The 14,508-nt window shown below is 35.6% G+C and overlaps 1 protein-coding gene across 2 annotated transcripts in view; it reads left to right on the top strand.

Annotated features, from left to right (window-relative positions):
* Positions 1–14,508, top strand: part of ccdc85cb (coiled-coil domain containing 85C, b) — a 66,564-nt gene that overhangs the window by 30,256 nt on the left and 21,800 nt on the right. The window contains exons 2-3 of one of the 2 annotated variants that reach the window (XM_067417339.1): positions 5,971–6,050; positions 12,185–12,223. In XM_067417339.1, coding sequence (XP_067273440.1) covers positions 5,971–6,050; positions 12,185–12,223 — 119 coding nt within the window. The remainder of the gene's footprint in view (positions 1–5,970; positions 6,051–12,184; positions 12,224–14,508) is intronic. The other variant, XM_067417340.1, reaches the window with a different exon arrangement.

The following is a 14,508-nucleotide window of genomic DNA, read 5'->3' as shown; positions in this document are numbered from 1 at the left end:
ACTTATTGCACACACCCATTTAAAGATTTTGCTTGGAGTGTTTTCCTCCTAGTTTTTCCCTCTCTCTTTCTCCAAGACTCAGTGTCATTTGTGTTTAAAACACATGCAGTAGGCAGCGCTCACAGTGAGTTTCTACAGATGTTCAAAGGAAACTGATCGACAGCGTTACTGTAGTCTCATCAGCGTCTTTTCAAGAAGTCGGAATTCATTTAATTCATCAGTTCTCCTGGAACAAACCTTGAAACATTAGTGGGATTTGGGTGTGACTGCTGTTGGATTGGGCTGCTTCTGATGTCATGAAGACAGCTTAACATTTGCTGCCCATGCGGCCTATCCTGAAGATTCCCCCGTGAGCCTTGTGCCGCAGTGGCGTCTATGGAAGTGGGTCATGGCATTGCTGATGCGATTGGAAGCGACAAAGCGAGAGGGACAGACTAGCTACCCCACCCCCACACGCTCAGCCACGTTGTGCCGCCACACATAAACACATCCATGTCAGTTCACTGAGCTAACATGGACAAATAGCTGATCAGCATGTTAGATGTATTTGATTATGTGTCGTGTTGTCTCAATACATTTGGAGATGTAGAATATCTGGAGTCTGTGATGTAGTAAACTAAATATGACAAGTTATGGCCTACATTATGTGCAATTTTATACACCGCAACAATAAACACAATACAGACATACACACCCAACAATACAAACACAAAACTAAAACTTTTTTTAAAATAATATAAAACTGTTTTGAAGATTAGTAGCAGCAGAAATAATCGTCAGACACTCAAAATAGTCAGACTGTATAAATGAAATATAAAGTATATATGAAAATACATGCATAACTTTGAATTTGTTACATTTAAAGATAAGTATCCACCTTAATTTGAAGTAAGTATTTAAGTATTTGAAGTATTTACAGAAGTAAGCTATTTAATGTGAATGTGTGAGACTTCCAATTATTTTGCCTCTAGGTAAATAGCTAGAAGAATATCAAAGCAGTAAATGGCAAAACATTTTGCGCTACAAACTAGTGTTTGATTCTGATAATTAAAATAATATGATACAAAATTATGTGCAATATCAAGCAGCATAATGGACTGGTTTTGCACATAACTAGAAGCCTTGCATATTCAACCTACATATGTCAGTACTTCTCTTACGTTAAAACAGTGGACATATATCAGTAAAATTTAGGTTATTCGCTGACATATGAACTATACACTGCAATCAATCCTAATATTCATTGTTTGTTTAAAATTTGTTTGAAATTAATATATTCTGAAAATAATGACCTAGTTCTAACATGAAAAAGATCTGGTATTTAACTCTGATCACATCATTATCTTCATTGCACAACTGATTGGTTGCTCTTGCAGTGCAACATATCGGTTACGGTGCAAATACCGGTAGTGTTGCTGTAGCAGTCTGCATTGCAGTGCATTTTCAGAAAACCTCCACCTTCCCTAGCTCCACCTGTATCTGCTACAGAAGGGGTTGACTCAGCAGCAGCCGGTAATGCATGCTCAAAGTCTGTGAATGTATTGGCAGTAGGAAATCCCGGTACTTGTTCTGCAGCAGTGTAACGGATCTATTCCACCAAGACCAAATAAATGAGCACTGGCATATTCATTACCATTACCATGTCTCTATGGCCATACCAATCTTCTGAAAGGTGTCATGACAGAATAAAAATAATCTTCATTGTCAGTTTTGACCAATTCTTTTGTGTTGTGGCATGGAGATCATTTTATTGTAAAGAAAAAGAAATTAGAAGAATAGTGGCCACAGAGCAACACCCTTGAGCAACATCCAACACCCTTACACCTGACATGGCAAACTGGTCACAAATGTGATGTTTATTGATTATAGCAATTAGTAGTTGCAGCCCTATTATATATTGCATTATATAATATAATATATAATACAATACTGCACTGTGAGTATAATAGTTTTGAATAAGCAATACTGAATAAAACAAGCACTGGATGTTGTCTTGAATCAGGCCCAGCGGGATTTGCGAAGACATAATAGTTATTCCTACCCTATACCTACACTAAACACCTACCGTACTAACTAATAATACGCAGGAATTAGGGGATAATTAAGGTATAAGTCATAGTTAATAGTTATTAATGGTGAGAATTGGACCCTAATCTAAAGTGTGACCCATATTTCTAATAGTTGGTTCTGGTTGGAATGGTTTTTGGCAGTGGGTGGATCTTTTCACTTGGACGCTTGTCCAGGGGTTTTATGGATCAGAGTTGATTCTTAATCAGCTTGGCCCATGCTCATAGTTCAGTCAACCAGATGAAGTTAGATTAGAGTGTCACTAGGGATTTGCAGCCGCCCAGCTCTGCCTCACTGTCCACTGCTGAGGGTTTTACTCAGACACAACAGTGGGTTTAACTTTTAGGCTAATAACTAATGCCACCCATATTCTACACCCTGGAATAAAAAATGACACAATTATTAGAGGAAATATGGCCATGTTATTTTCACAAACACTGAACATAAATGAATGAATGAAAGAATTAAAATTAAGAAGGAAAAAAAAGGATTCCAGTGCACATAAACACTTTTTGTCTTTTCTTCCTCAATAAGGAACTTTTGGCAGTGACAGTTTCCCAGCTAAATGTCAACTCATGTTTTTTACTCCTTGGATAGCCAAATTAAACAAACTGCATGCCTTAACAGTTTTTAAAATGTTAGTGAAAGTATGCGCTTTATTCCTAATCACAATAGTAATTGTTAAATAAGGTCTTTGCTCAGTTGGTCAATAAGGCCAACTGAGAAATGTTAAGAAATTTTAAATTGCAGCGTAATATATTTTACAAACATGAAATACTGTACGTTAGGGGAGTGTAGAGTCACATTCAGTTAGTGGGCCAGTTGTTTCCATGAATTAGTTCAAATGGGTGTTTCAATAAATCTATTCAAAACTATAATTCTGTCAGGACCACTAGCGTCATAGATGATTGATTGACTATTAGCATACAGTTTGGACTGGCGGTATGGTTCTGTTCTGGGCAAGAAGTTCTCGCAAATTAGCGTGGATAAGAGCAGGGAGAGCAGTGATAACCCCTAGGGTAAACAGAACAGAACCAACTTAATGTATTGCCAATATCATTAATGTCGATATTAAATGTACAAAGTAATTTGGAAATTTAGTCTGATTCATGGGAAGCAGAATACTAAATCCTGAATGGGCTAGAGGAGCAGCTGGGGATGGAGGAGGGTAAATGAGCTCTGGAGAATACGATAGCAGTTAATAGTGCTGAAGGAATTTATATATGGATGCTGTGATAAAAGTTGTATTCCTATAGGTAGACGTGTTTAACTGAAAGTCAGCTGATGCAAGCTTGTGGCCTGACAGAACTGACGCTATGCTTGATTTTATTGATTTAATTGCTTCCTAACTCAACTGTTTCCCGAAGTTGCTGTGTTTTTCATTTAAATGTTTTTGTTAAAAACATGTTTATTACTGTGTTTTTATATGAGTACATACAGGGGCTGTTCATATAATTAGAATATCGTCAAAAAGTTGATTTATTCACTAATTCCATTTAAAAAGTGAAACTTGTATTCATTACACAACCTGAATATTCATTACACACAGAATGTTTATTTCTTTTAATTATGATGATTATAACTGACAACTAAGGAAAATCCCAAATTCAGTATCTCAGAAAATATTGACCAACTGAAAAGTATAAACATGAAAAGTATGAGCATGTACAGCACTCAATACTTAGTTGGGTCCTTTTGCCTGAATTACTGCAGCAATGCGGCGTGGCATGGGGGTCGATCATGTCATGTCAATCCCATGTCTTGCATATGTCTGTGCGTAGTGGTTCTTGAAGTACTGACTCCAGCTGCAGTCCACTCTTTGTCTCAGCACTCAATACTTAGTTGGGTCCTTTTGCCTGAATTACTGCAGCAATGCGGCGTGGCATGGGGTCGATCATGTCATGTCAATCCCATGTCTTGCATATGTCTGTGCGTAGTGGTTCTTGAAGTACTGACTCCAGCTGCAGTCCACTCTTTGTGAATCTCCCCCCACTTTTTGAATGGGTTTTTATTTTACAATCCTCTCCAGGGTGCGATTATCCCTATTGCTTGTATGCTTTTTTGTACAATCTTTTCCCTTCACTCACAGAGCTCTGTGAACAGCCAGCCTCTTTTGTAATGAAATTTTGTGTCTTGCCACCTTGTGCAAGGAGTCAATGGTCGTCTTTTCGGCAACTGTCAAGTCCACAGTCTTCCCAATGGTTGTGTAGCATAACTAGAATGAGAGACCATTTAAAGGCCTTTGCAAGTGTTTTGAGTTAATTATCTTATTAGAGTATGGCACCAGGTGTCTTCAATACAATATTGAACCTTTTCACAATATTCAAATTTTCTGAGATATTTAGTTTGGGAATTTCCTTAGTTTTTTTCAGTTATAATCATCAAAATTAAAAGTAATAAACATTTGAAATATATCAGTCTGTGTGTAATGAATGAATGCCATATACAAGTTTCACTTTTTGAATGGAATTAGTGAAATGAATCAACTTTTTAATGTTATTCGACAGTTATTCGACAGCGGATTGATTCATGATTCGGATCGCGTGCCAAACTGCTGAAATCATGTGACATTGGCGATCTGAATCATGAATCAATACGCTGATTCTTAACCATTTTAATCTTTATTTGAGGATTGAAAACAACCGTGGAAGAGAAGACAATGCTGAATAAAGTCGTAGTTTTTGTTATTTTTGGACCAAAATGTATTTTCGATGCTTTAAGAGATTCTAATTAACCAACTGATGTCACATATGGACTACTTTGATGATGTTTTTATTTCCTTTCTGGACATGGATAGTATAGTGTACCTACACTTAGATACGCTGTTGGACTAAATATAAAATATCTTAAACTGTGGTCTAACTGAGGGTGTGGAACGACATTAGGAGGAGTTAATAATTGACATAAATTTTATTTTTGGGTGAACTAAGCCTTTAAGGACCTATTAGCCTGCACCATCTTGAGCGACAGAACTTTGTATTTTTATCATTCACTTAATCTAAACCATGTAACCAGTGATCTTATAGTTCAGTATTGTATTGCACTGCATTATTCATTTTTGTTTGTTTGTTTTTTGTAACTTTTCTACAGCCTTGAATGTTAGGTCTGTGATGAAGTGTATACTTTTCCATGCAGCCTTGCCAGAACCATGATGCCAGCCCAGAAATGAAAAGAGTAGTATTACTCATTTATTGCAATGTTACTGGCTCTGTACAGGCCACATCAAACCATGAATAATGCTTTTGGGCATTTGAATTCTTTGACACTGTTCACAGAGAAAACAGAAATAATTTGAACTGTGTTACCAGAAGGGAGGCTAATTTTAGGCTTAAAGCAATGTGGGGTTAATATGTATGAGAAATTAAGTAGGCTGAATTAAATTTAAAACAACCCCCAAAATAGATCACAAGATGTATTCTCAAGTCTTTAATTAAACTGAAATTCTACCTTGTGATAGTTAGTGTTTAAGCAGTTTGAAAAATATCAAAGGTATGCGTTTTTTGGGCAGGAGTGACTTAAATACTTCACCTGATGTGCTAATTCGACTTTGAACAAATCTTAATACCTAAAAAGATTGATTATTCAGTGAATAATCATTTAGTGATTATTTGATTTTAACCATTGATTCATTTAGTGACCCTTTCTTTCATTGCTTATCACTTATGTTGAATTGAAATTCCCCCCTTTTGTTAAAAAATATTTGGTCAGCAGATACTCGTAGTGTGTTTTCCAGGTCCAACCAATGAAATGGTCCTTTACAGTAAGTTCCCAGCAAAAATTGGTTTACATAAATTATTCTTTTCACAACACAAAAGCTGCTAGTTGCACTACTTATACTGAAGTTTATTTTGTTTTGTTTTACATTAGAATTTGAATTGCTCTCCCCCTTTTTGTGTCTTACAGATGCATCCTCAAACTACATTCGCCAGCTAGAAACCAAGGTCCGGATTCTAGAGGACAATAACAACAAACTGCTGTCACAAGTAAGGCCTGAGTTAACAACATGTTTTCTTTCTATAGCACTTGAAAATATGATTAACTAGACCTAGATTTGCCTTAGGGTACCAACCCTTAGTGTTGGCAGTTTGGGGTTACGAAAGAGGCAGCCAATCTTTAATTCATGGTGGGTCAAACTGTTAAATTGGCACATAGCATCCCCTCCGGCAGGAAGAAGGAGCAGCTTACCGTCACGATGGGATTGTGTGGGCATCTCTGAGCGTCTGTGGCCTCAATTTAACCTCTTTCGTGGAGAATGAGTGGGTTTTACCAACCGAAAGAGCATTTAAAGTTCACCTATATATCCTGAGGGTACCACAATCAACCTGCTTATCACCAAATGTCACAAATGTATTCCACCATCTATTGTACAGACATCTACAACAAAACACTTGCCGTTAAACCATCCAGCAGAAGAGCATTACAGCCCACTCTCCTCAGCACTTGAATAGGATTTCGCTAGTTCTTTCACCTCAAGCTTGTGTAGGTAGGAATAAGATGTGCATATTTAGAGAAGTGGGGGGCAATTACATTTTCATAGCTTCACGTAGGGACTGTTGAAAAGAAGCCACGTGTTCGTTTTTAAAAGCAGGTAAAGTAATAGTTCACCCAAAAATAAAAATAAAACGGAGTGTCTCTACAAGCAATTGAATCATAGGGTGTACTTAGTTTGTCACTCATTAATGGCTTTTTAAATATGTAATTTGTTGAAGTTGTATTTATGTCTCCCGATAACGCTCACTCTTAGCCTGCTAACAAGACACGAAAAGATATAGCTTACCAAAGTTGTTTATGTTCCTAAGTATGTTTCACGAAAGTCTCTCTTAGAAAGCTTCTTAACACGCTGCCTCTAAGAATGACTTAACAAAGGCGCTGTCCCAAGTGAAGGTGCTGAATCGATTGCTCAGAACGATTTTCCACTTCACGTGAAGGTGCATTACGGCTTTAAGAAGACAACACGTTCTATGCAAATGAAACATTCCTCAAATTATTACAGTAACATTTATTTCAACATAGTTTAAGTTATCCGTAAAATATAGAATATTAAAGCTATAAAATTGTCAGTAATATGTTCACACGATATGTTGTGAAGGGTAGACGGGTATCCCTTGCTAATCATCCACCCTCCTTATCCCGTTGTTCTTGACATGGGTTTAAAGACTTCTAAAAAAATATATATATAATGCACTTTTACATTAATGGTACACTCTAAAAATGATGAGTAAATTTTAACACAATGTATTGTGTTAAACTACTTAACACATCATGTGTCATTTTAACACATTGTGTGTTATTTTGCGTTGATTTTGAGTTCAAATAAATGAAATGGACAACACACTTGGGAGGCAAATTTTTTTTTAATATAGCCATGTCAGGCAAAATGTCAAAAGGGCTTAAGTTTTGTCGAATAAAGACATTGACATGGACTAAATGTCTACGTGGCCGGCGTCATCTTTGATTTAAAAGAAGGATACGTTGTATCACTGCCATAGTTGGTTGCTTACTGGACATCACCATGCTTACCCATTTATAGATCTTAGCCATTTAGAGCCAAATTGTTTGCCAGATGTTAATTATCTAAAGTGATTGCCAATTTAAACGCTTTAATGACATTACAAAATAGCCTAATTACCACCATATTAGTTCTGATACCAAATAAAGTCAACTTCATAAATAGGCCTGTATCCATTGCAAACATATTTTATTATTAGTCTTAAAATGTCCATAACATAAAATCATTGTTTTTATTTTGTACTGTACTGCGCTGACTTCTAAAGACTGCTGCACAGTGGCGGCGACTAGCGTCTTGAGCTTAAACAACGCTAAGAGAGCGCTACGAATGGTCCAGACCAACCTTACGAAAGTGTGACTTACATAAGATATACTTAGCGTACGAATGTTTCGGGAATCGTGCCATAGGGTTAAGAGAGAGGTTAAGGAATAGGTTAAGTACTACTTAGCGATAAGAACGTTTTGGGGAACCGGGCCCTGATGATTACTATTTGTACTCTGTTTTACTGTAATCTATCTTTGGTTTCAATATAAGGTATTATAATTAGGAGTGTAATGCCATTACAGTAAGTATATCATTGTAGGTTTAAGATTAATTCATTAACATTTTTAAAACCTTTTCCTTTGTCAAATTTATGTGTGTGTGTGTGTGTGTGTGTGTGTGTGTGTGTGTGTGTGTGTGTGTGTGTGTGTGTGTGTGTGTGTGTGTGTGTGTGTGTGTGTGTGTGTGTGTGTGTGTGTGTGTGTGTGTGTGTGTGTGGTTTATGAGGACACTAATTTGTATAACTACATGGGTATTACACTGGTATTACACTATAAATGTAGTTTATGAGGACATATCAAATGTCCTCATAATTCAAATGGCCTTAAAAACATACTAAATGATGTTTTTTTGAGAAAGTAAAAATGCAGAATGTTTCCTGTGATGGGTAGGTTTAGGGGCAGGGGCAGTGTAAGGGGATAGAAAATACGGTTTGTACAGTATAAAAACCATTACGCCCATGGAGAATCCCTGTAAACCACATAGACCAACCTTACACCTTTCTTTAGCATTTCACATTTTGTGTTACATGGATGAAAGAAAGTCGTATATTCAGATTGGCAATGTGGTGCATAAGTGATGACAGAATTTTAATTTCTGGGTGAATTATTCCTTCAGTCTCGAGTGAGAATAAAAACACTGTGTGGGCACTAGAAATACTGACTACAAAGCAGTTCTTATGAAGGCCTTTGTAGGTAGCATTCATCACAGTATTCATAGAAACAAAGCAGAGAGTGTTGGCATGGCCAAGGGCTTGAAGGAGTCCTTGGATCTGCAATAATTCTCTCTTTTAATCATATATCCTCATTACATTTTCATTGCCAGCCCCGCTCTGTCTCGCAGTGGATGTGGGTGTATCAGACGGTGGTACGCTTTAAATTGTTGTGCCTTTTCGATGCACAGCTATTTGAGTCTCTTTCTCCGAACATGTGGAACATAGTGCTTTGTATGTCTGAAAGTATTTTATCCCCAGGATGGAAAGCACTTTGTAAAACTGTGATTAAAATGCAAGAGAGTTACTTTCCCCCTCTGGTCAAATGAGAGAAAACGGTTTGCGTCTCATCGCTGTAGTCCTCTGAGAATGAGTGAATTCACTTGAAGCATGATTAATTCAGACGAGAGCTCAATCCTTAAGAGAACGCTGTCCTGAGCGCACATGAACTGAGCTGAACTCTTGATTTCCCAGGCTGCCTACACTAAGCTTTTCCTAAAAGCCATTTCAGCTGTTGTGAGAGATGACACTTTGGTTTGTAACTTATTTGTGACCCTGAGATCGAAAGGTTTGTTGTCATGTGAAGGCCCAATAAGTCTTTTGCTGACATGTGTCACATTCACGTCCTCGTAGAAACTGGTCACCACATTAGGGGACAGTTACTTTTAAAAAGAATACATTGCAGCATTGCATAACTCCCTAAAGAAGTAACTAATTAGGTTACTTGGTTACTTTTTATGGAACGAAATGTGTTTTTGAAAATGCATACTTTTTTTTGATCATCAAAGGTCAGCAAAGTTCTTTTTGATCAGCAAAGACATTGGTTAATAAAGTGAGATTAAGTACATAATATATATTTGCATCATTTAACATTTAATTTCTCCAGGTTTGCATTTCCCTGTTTTTATTGCATGCTCAAATGTATTCTAGATTAAAACTACAATAACCATCATGTTTACATAGCACACATAACGACTCACACTTACTCCTGATTTCTCTTAATATGAGGACAGGAGAGCTGTCAGTCAATACATGGGAAAACAAAGTATTGACTTATTTAACTTAACTTATTTGAAAAAGTAACAGATATTTTGTTGTAAATAGTTACTTTACTAGTTACTCGTAATGCGTCACCCCAGCACTACTGGCCACACACCTGAGCATATAATTCATGGCTGATTGCAATTTAGTTTTAACTATTACAATCTGAACTGCAGGTGCAGCATTGCATTTTAAACTGAATTGTTGTTTTGTAATAGTTGTATTCATTCAGCATTTCCTTTGCCTTAATTATCTTTCCAGTTGCCTTCATCTTGATTGTCAGTCATTGATATTAACAACATTAAATTGAATGCTGCATTCAAAACACAAAAACAGAACACAAAAAACGATTTTAATTGTGTGGACAATTTGGTTTTAACTCCAATAATGGGCTAATCTAATGTTTTGGAATAGAAGCTACATTTTGGTGTAAGACCCCATGAATCAACAAACTCAGTATAGGAATGTCTAATGAATACTATCAAACTGAATGGCATTGAAGAAATACAACATGTTCTGAAGTTAATTTGACTTCAGATTCTAAAACAATAGATATTGTGTTTAACATATTCATAGTTATTGTGGTGAACAACTAATGTTACTTTGACCTGTTTGAACTTTAAATAATTTACTAACACCAGTTAGTTTTAAAAAAAAATCAATAAGAAAGTGTGAATTAAGTTTAAGAAATGTTAGTATAATTTGTGTGGAGTCTTTTTTTTTTTAAATCTTTTTTTTTATATTTGTTTGTCAGTTGGATATTTTGTCATCTAATTTTATGTGACAAAAGTGTTGAAATACATTTTGAGGCCACTGTATATGCTTGTGTACTGCTAAAAATTGTCCAAGCAATCTTTATAGCTACATTATGCATAATGTGCACCTGGAAATGTACCTGCTTACTTTTCATTCCAGAAATGGATGTTGTGGTCAATCTTTAAATAAGTAGAGTACAAAGCATAACCAATGTCTTTAAAGACAGAACATCCACATATTGCTGAATGCATTTGTTTTGTTTCTCCTGTGTAAAATCTGTTCTGTTCTTAGTTTAAAAAACCATACTAGCTTTATTTCCTTCAGAAATTTCAACAGGTGAGAATAATTGGGCCTGATGGTCAGTCTTTAAAGTGATCTAAACAGATTATGTATTTCATTCAGTTAGGAGATTAAATTTGAATGTGGTGGCCTCAGATGACATGCTAACTTTGAATGTCCTGGATAAACACAGATAGAGCTCCAAACATTGGGGCTGCGGCTAGACAAAAAAAAAAAAACTTTAACCCTCTGGTACTGTTCAGATTTTTTTAACAGGAATTTTTTTGTTTTTGTCTTATTTACTTTATCAACTTGGTAAAGGTTTTGGCGCTTGCTATGTGAACACACACATAAAATCATGGACATGATTCAAAAAAGTTAAATGGTGCTAAAAACTAATTGTCACACTTGCACTGTTCGCAGTTAAAAATGACCACATTGGAAATATATGTAATCTAGTAGAAACGTTTGGTATTGCATACACAAATATTCTTACTGAAAGTAATTTTTTGAGATATCAACTTTCACTGGTGATATCTCAAAAAATGGTCTTCGACCATTCACTGTTGATTTTGCCGAGCAAGATATTTTCCTGGATCAACATATTTTGTTGAAACAAATCAGCAAATTTGGTTGATCCTGAAACAACATTCCAGTCCAAAAATGTAGTCCAAACCCTATCCCTAGCCCTAAACCTAATCCTACCCATAACTTATCCCTAATATCAGAAGGAAATTATATTAGGGTGAATAACACTAATGTAGAAGCACCTAACCCTGGTTGTAAGCCAAAACTTGACATAAACTGTTTTGAAAAATTGATTGGTTGAGTGGAATGTTGTTCCAGGATCAACAAAGATGTTGATGCATTCAAGATTTACAATAGTACAGGGTTTATTTATATATATATATATATATATATATATATATATATATATATATATATATATATATATATATATATATATATATATATATATATATATATTTATTTATTTATTTATTTATTTAAAAATGTGAAAAAAGTGATTAATATGTAATAAATGGGCAATAATTGTTCCATAAATATACTTTAGTAAAAAATAAAAATAAATTAAAAAAAAACATTTATCCAACTAAAATATAGTACATTGATTTCAATGGGGTGGTCTCCTGTCAAATCGTCATGTGATAAGCAACAGAGGGTTGAACAAAAGTGTGAAGTCCAAAGCCTGACTATTTATCTGTTAATTATGATGAATTTCTTTAATTGGTTTGTGAAATGTCTCTTGTGTTCTCCAGCCCTGTAGCCGTTATAGCTTATCAAAGCTATCCATGAAGGTAACTTTACCACACTTTTGATCGTTGGTGGTGGAGCTTTATGTCCTCTTAGCTCTCTTCTTGCTTGTTTCTTTTCTCTATATTCACGTTCTCTAACTTTAAAAGCTGGTGTGTAAAATGGCATGCTAGTCTAAGTGCTTGTGCTAACATGCCGGGCTGTGCTCGGGGGCTTCTGATGCATGAGCTCATATGCTTGTCCCTCTTTCCGATCTTATAATTTATTCAAGCAACACAGGTAGTGCAGCGTCAATTTTTCATGTCTGACAAACTGATAGATGTAAAGATGAGTATGAACATATTTAAATTTTTAATAAATGCCCCCTTATCTGTCTTGGCCATCGTCCCATATCATCTCTAAGAAAATGCACCACTCTGTGTTAGCACTGTCTGTCAAGCTTGAATCCGGTTGAATTGTATGACTGACTATGAATGACTGACTGTTTTTAGGTTGTCTTAATGTCTGAATGAAGAAAATCTATAATTACAGTCCATCAGACCTTAATCCGAAATGTGTTTAAAATAAGAATAGAACAGAATGTAGCATATTTGTTCATACAAATGTACATGAATTGGCAATAATTTGTTGTTGAATGTGGTGAAGTTGTTACACAAAGTAATGTTTTAATGAGAATGAACTGTCCCTGAATCACTACTGCAAAAATATTAAAACTAAATTTAAAATAAAATAAAAAACAGTCTAGGCAGTAATTGAATATGTGTTGAATGACAACATGATCCTACTCATCTCTAGCATAATGGTAATTAAATGTGCAAAAAGTCTTGTCAGATGAGAAACAATGCAAAGTGTATATGTCTCGTCAGAAATAACAACCTTAACATTTGGATTTGTTACTCTATTGTAGTCAGATGTTTTACTAATTACTTTATTTGTATGATGTTGTCAGAGTAACAATACAGTCAGGTGAGGAATTCTGGCCCTTCAAACAGGTTTCGTTCTGGCAGTGCTGGTATTTCATAGGGTGAACCTATTTATGTTGCCACAGTGACAAGAAATAACGTCAGTCTACAGGAATTCTGACACTCCCTCAGTGCATTCAGGCTCATTTAAAAAATAAACAAGATTATAGACAACACATGACAAAGGTGTTCATATATTGCATAATAGAAGCACTTTTTGAGTGCTTCTCAGATTTTTGGACACCATTGAATATAATTCCATTATATAAATCTAAGTGTACCATACAGTTTGTACAACAAGCTTAAATTTGTAAATGATTCAGTAGGTAACTAAGCACAAACCCTTTGTATGCCCTAAGTTTAATAGTTTTTCCCTAATTTTCTAAAACGAAAAAGACATCTCTTTCGCGGGTTCAAAACATGCGGAAATGGCTCCCTCTGCTGGCTGTAGTCTTTAGCCTTTGGCCAAACATTCCTCCTATGATGCAAATATCATCAATTTGCATCATAGGAGGAATTTTTCTAGATATAAATTGCATAAATCTCTTGTCTGAATGTAATTGGAGTATATTCAAATGTTTGTGCTTTCCCCCCTCATATCCCCCTGAGACAAGAGATTTATGCATTTTATTTCTGGAAAAATTCCTCCTATGACGCAAATTGACGATACTTGCATCATAGGAGGAATTTTTCCATATACTCCAGGGTTTCTACTGATACAAAGCCATATGCTAATTGCTGAAGTAACCCTTTAACACAATAAACACACAACAAAAATGACTGCTGTGAGAAAACAGCAAAGAAACTATCTGATAATTGCAATATGGATATGCACCAGCTTTGCAATTCACCTGCATCTTGTCGACAGATGAGGTAATTAAAATTGCATGGTTATGATAGTTTGTTTATAAATTATATTTCAAAATGTTAAAATTAACGCAAATTAATTTTAAGGGCACTAAATTTATTAACGCACAATTAACCCAGTGTGCATTTTCTTGTTTGATCCATGGTAGCCCGTAGTTGGAGAAATTGAGATTAGCCATAGATTGAAAGGATGCAGCAGCAAACATTAATAGTGAAAGAAAATGGTTAACATTAACATTACTATTCTAAATCAAAAGTGAAGTTATTGCCTACAAGCTGCCATATGTCCAGTTTGAAAAAAAAGTGAATTTTTACAATGAGCACATTCTCTGTAGGCCGAGCACGATGCACTGCAAGCTCACTCTCGCTCCGAGGTAAATCATCAACACCATCACCACTTACAGTATATGTTTTATTGAACTATATATTACATTTGGCTAAAAGAGGTTACTTTTCTGAACAAGAGCACTCCCAAGTCTGTGTTTCTCACACTGTTCATG

Source organism: Pseudorasbora parva, chromosome 15 (assembly GCF_024679245.1).
Source record: "Pseudorasbora parva isolate DD20220531a chromosome 15, ASM2467924v1, whole genome shotgun sequence".
Lineage (NCBI taxonomy): Eukaryota > Metazoa > Chordata > Actinopteri > Cypriniformes > Gobionidae > Pseudorasbora > Pseudorasbora parva.
This window is presented reverse-complemented; position numbering and strand designations above follow the sequence as displayed.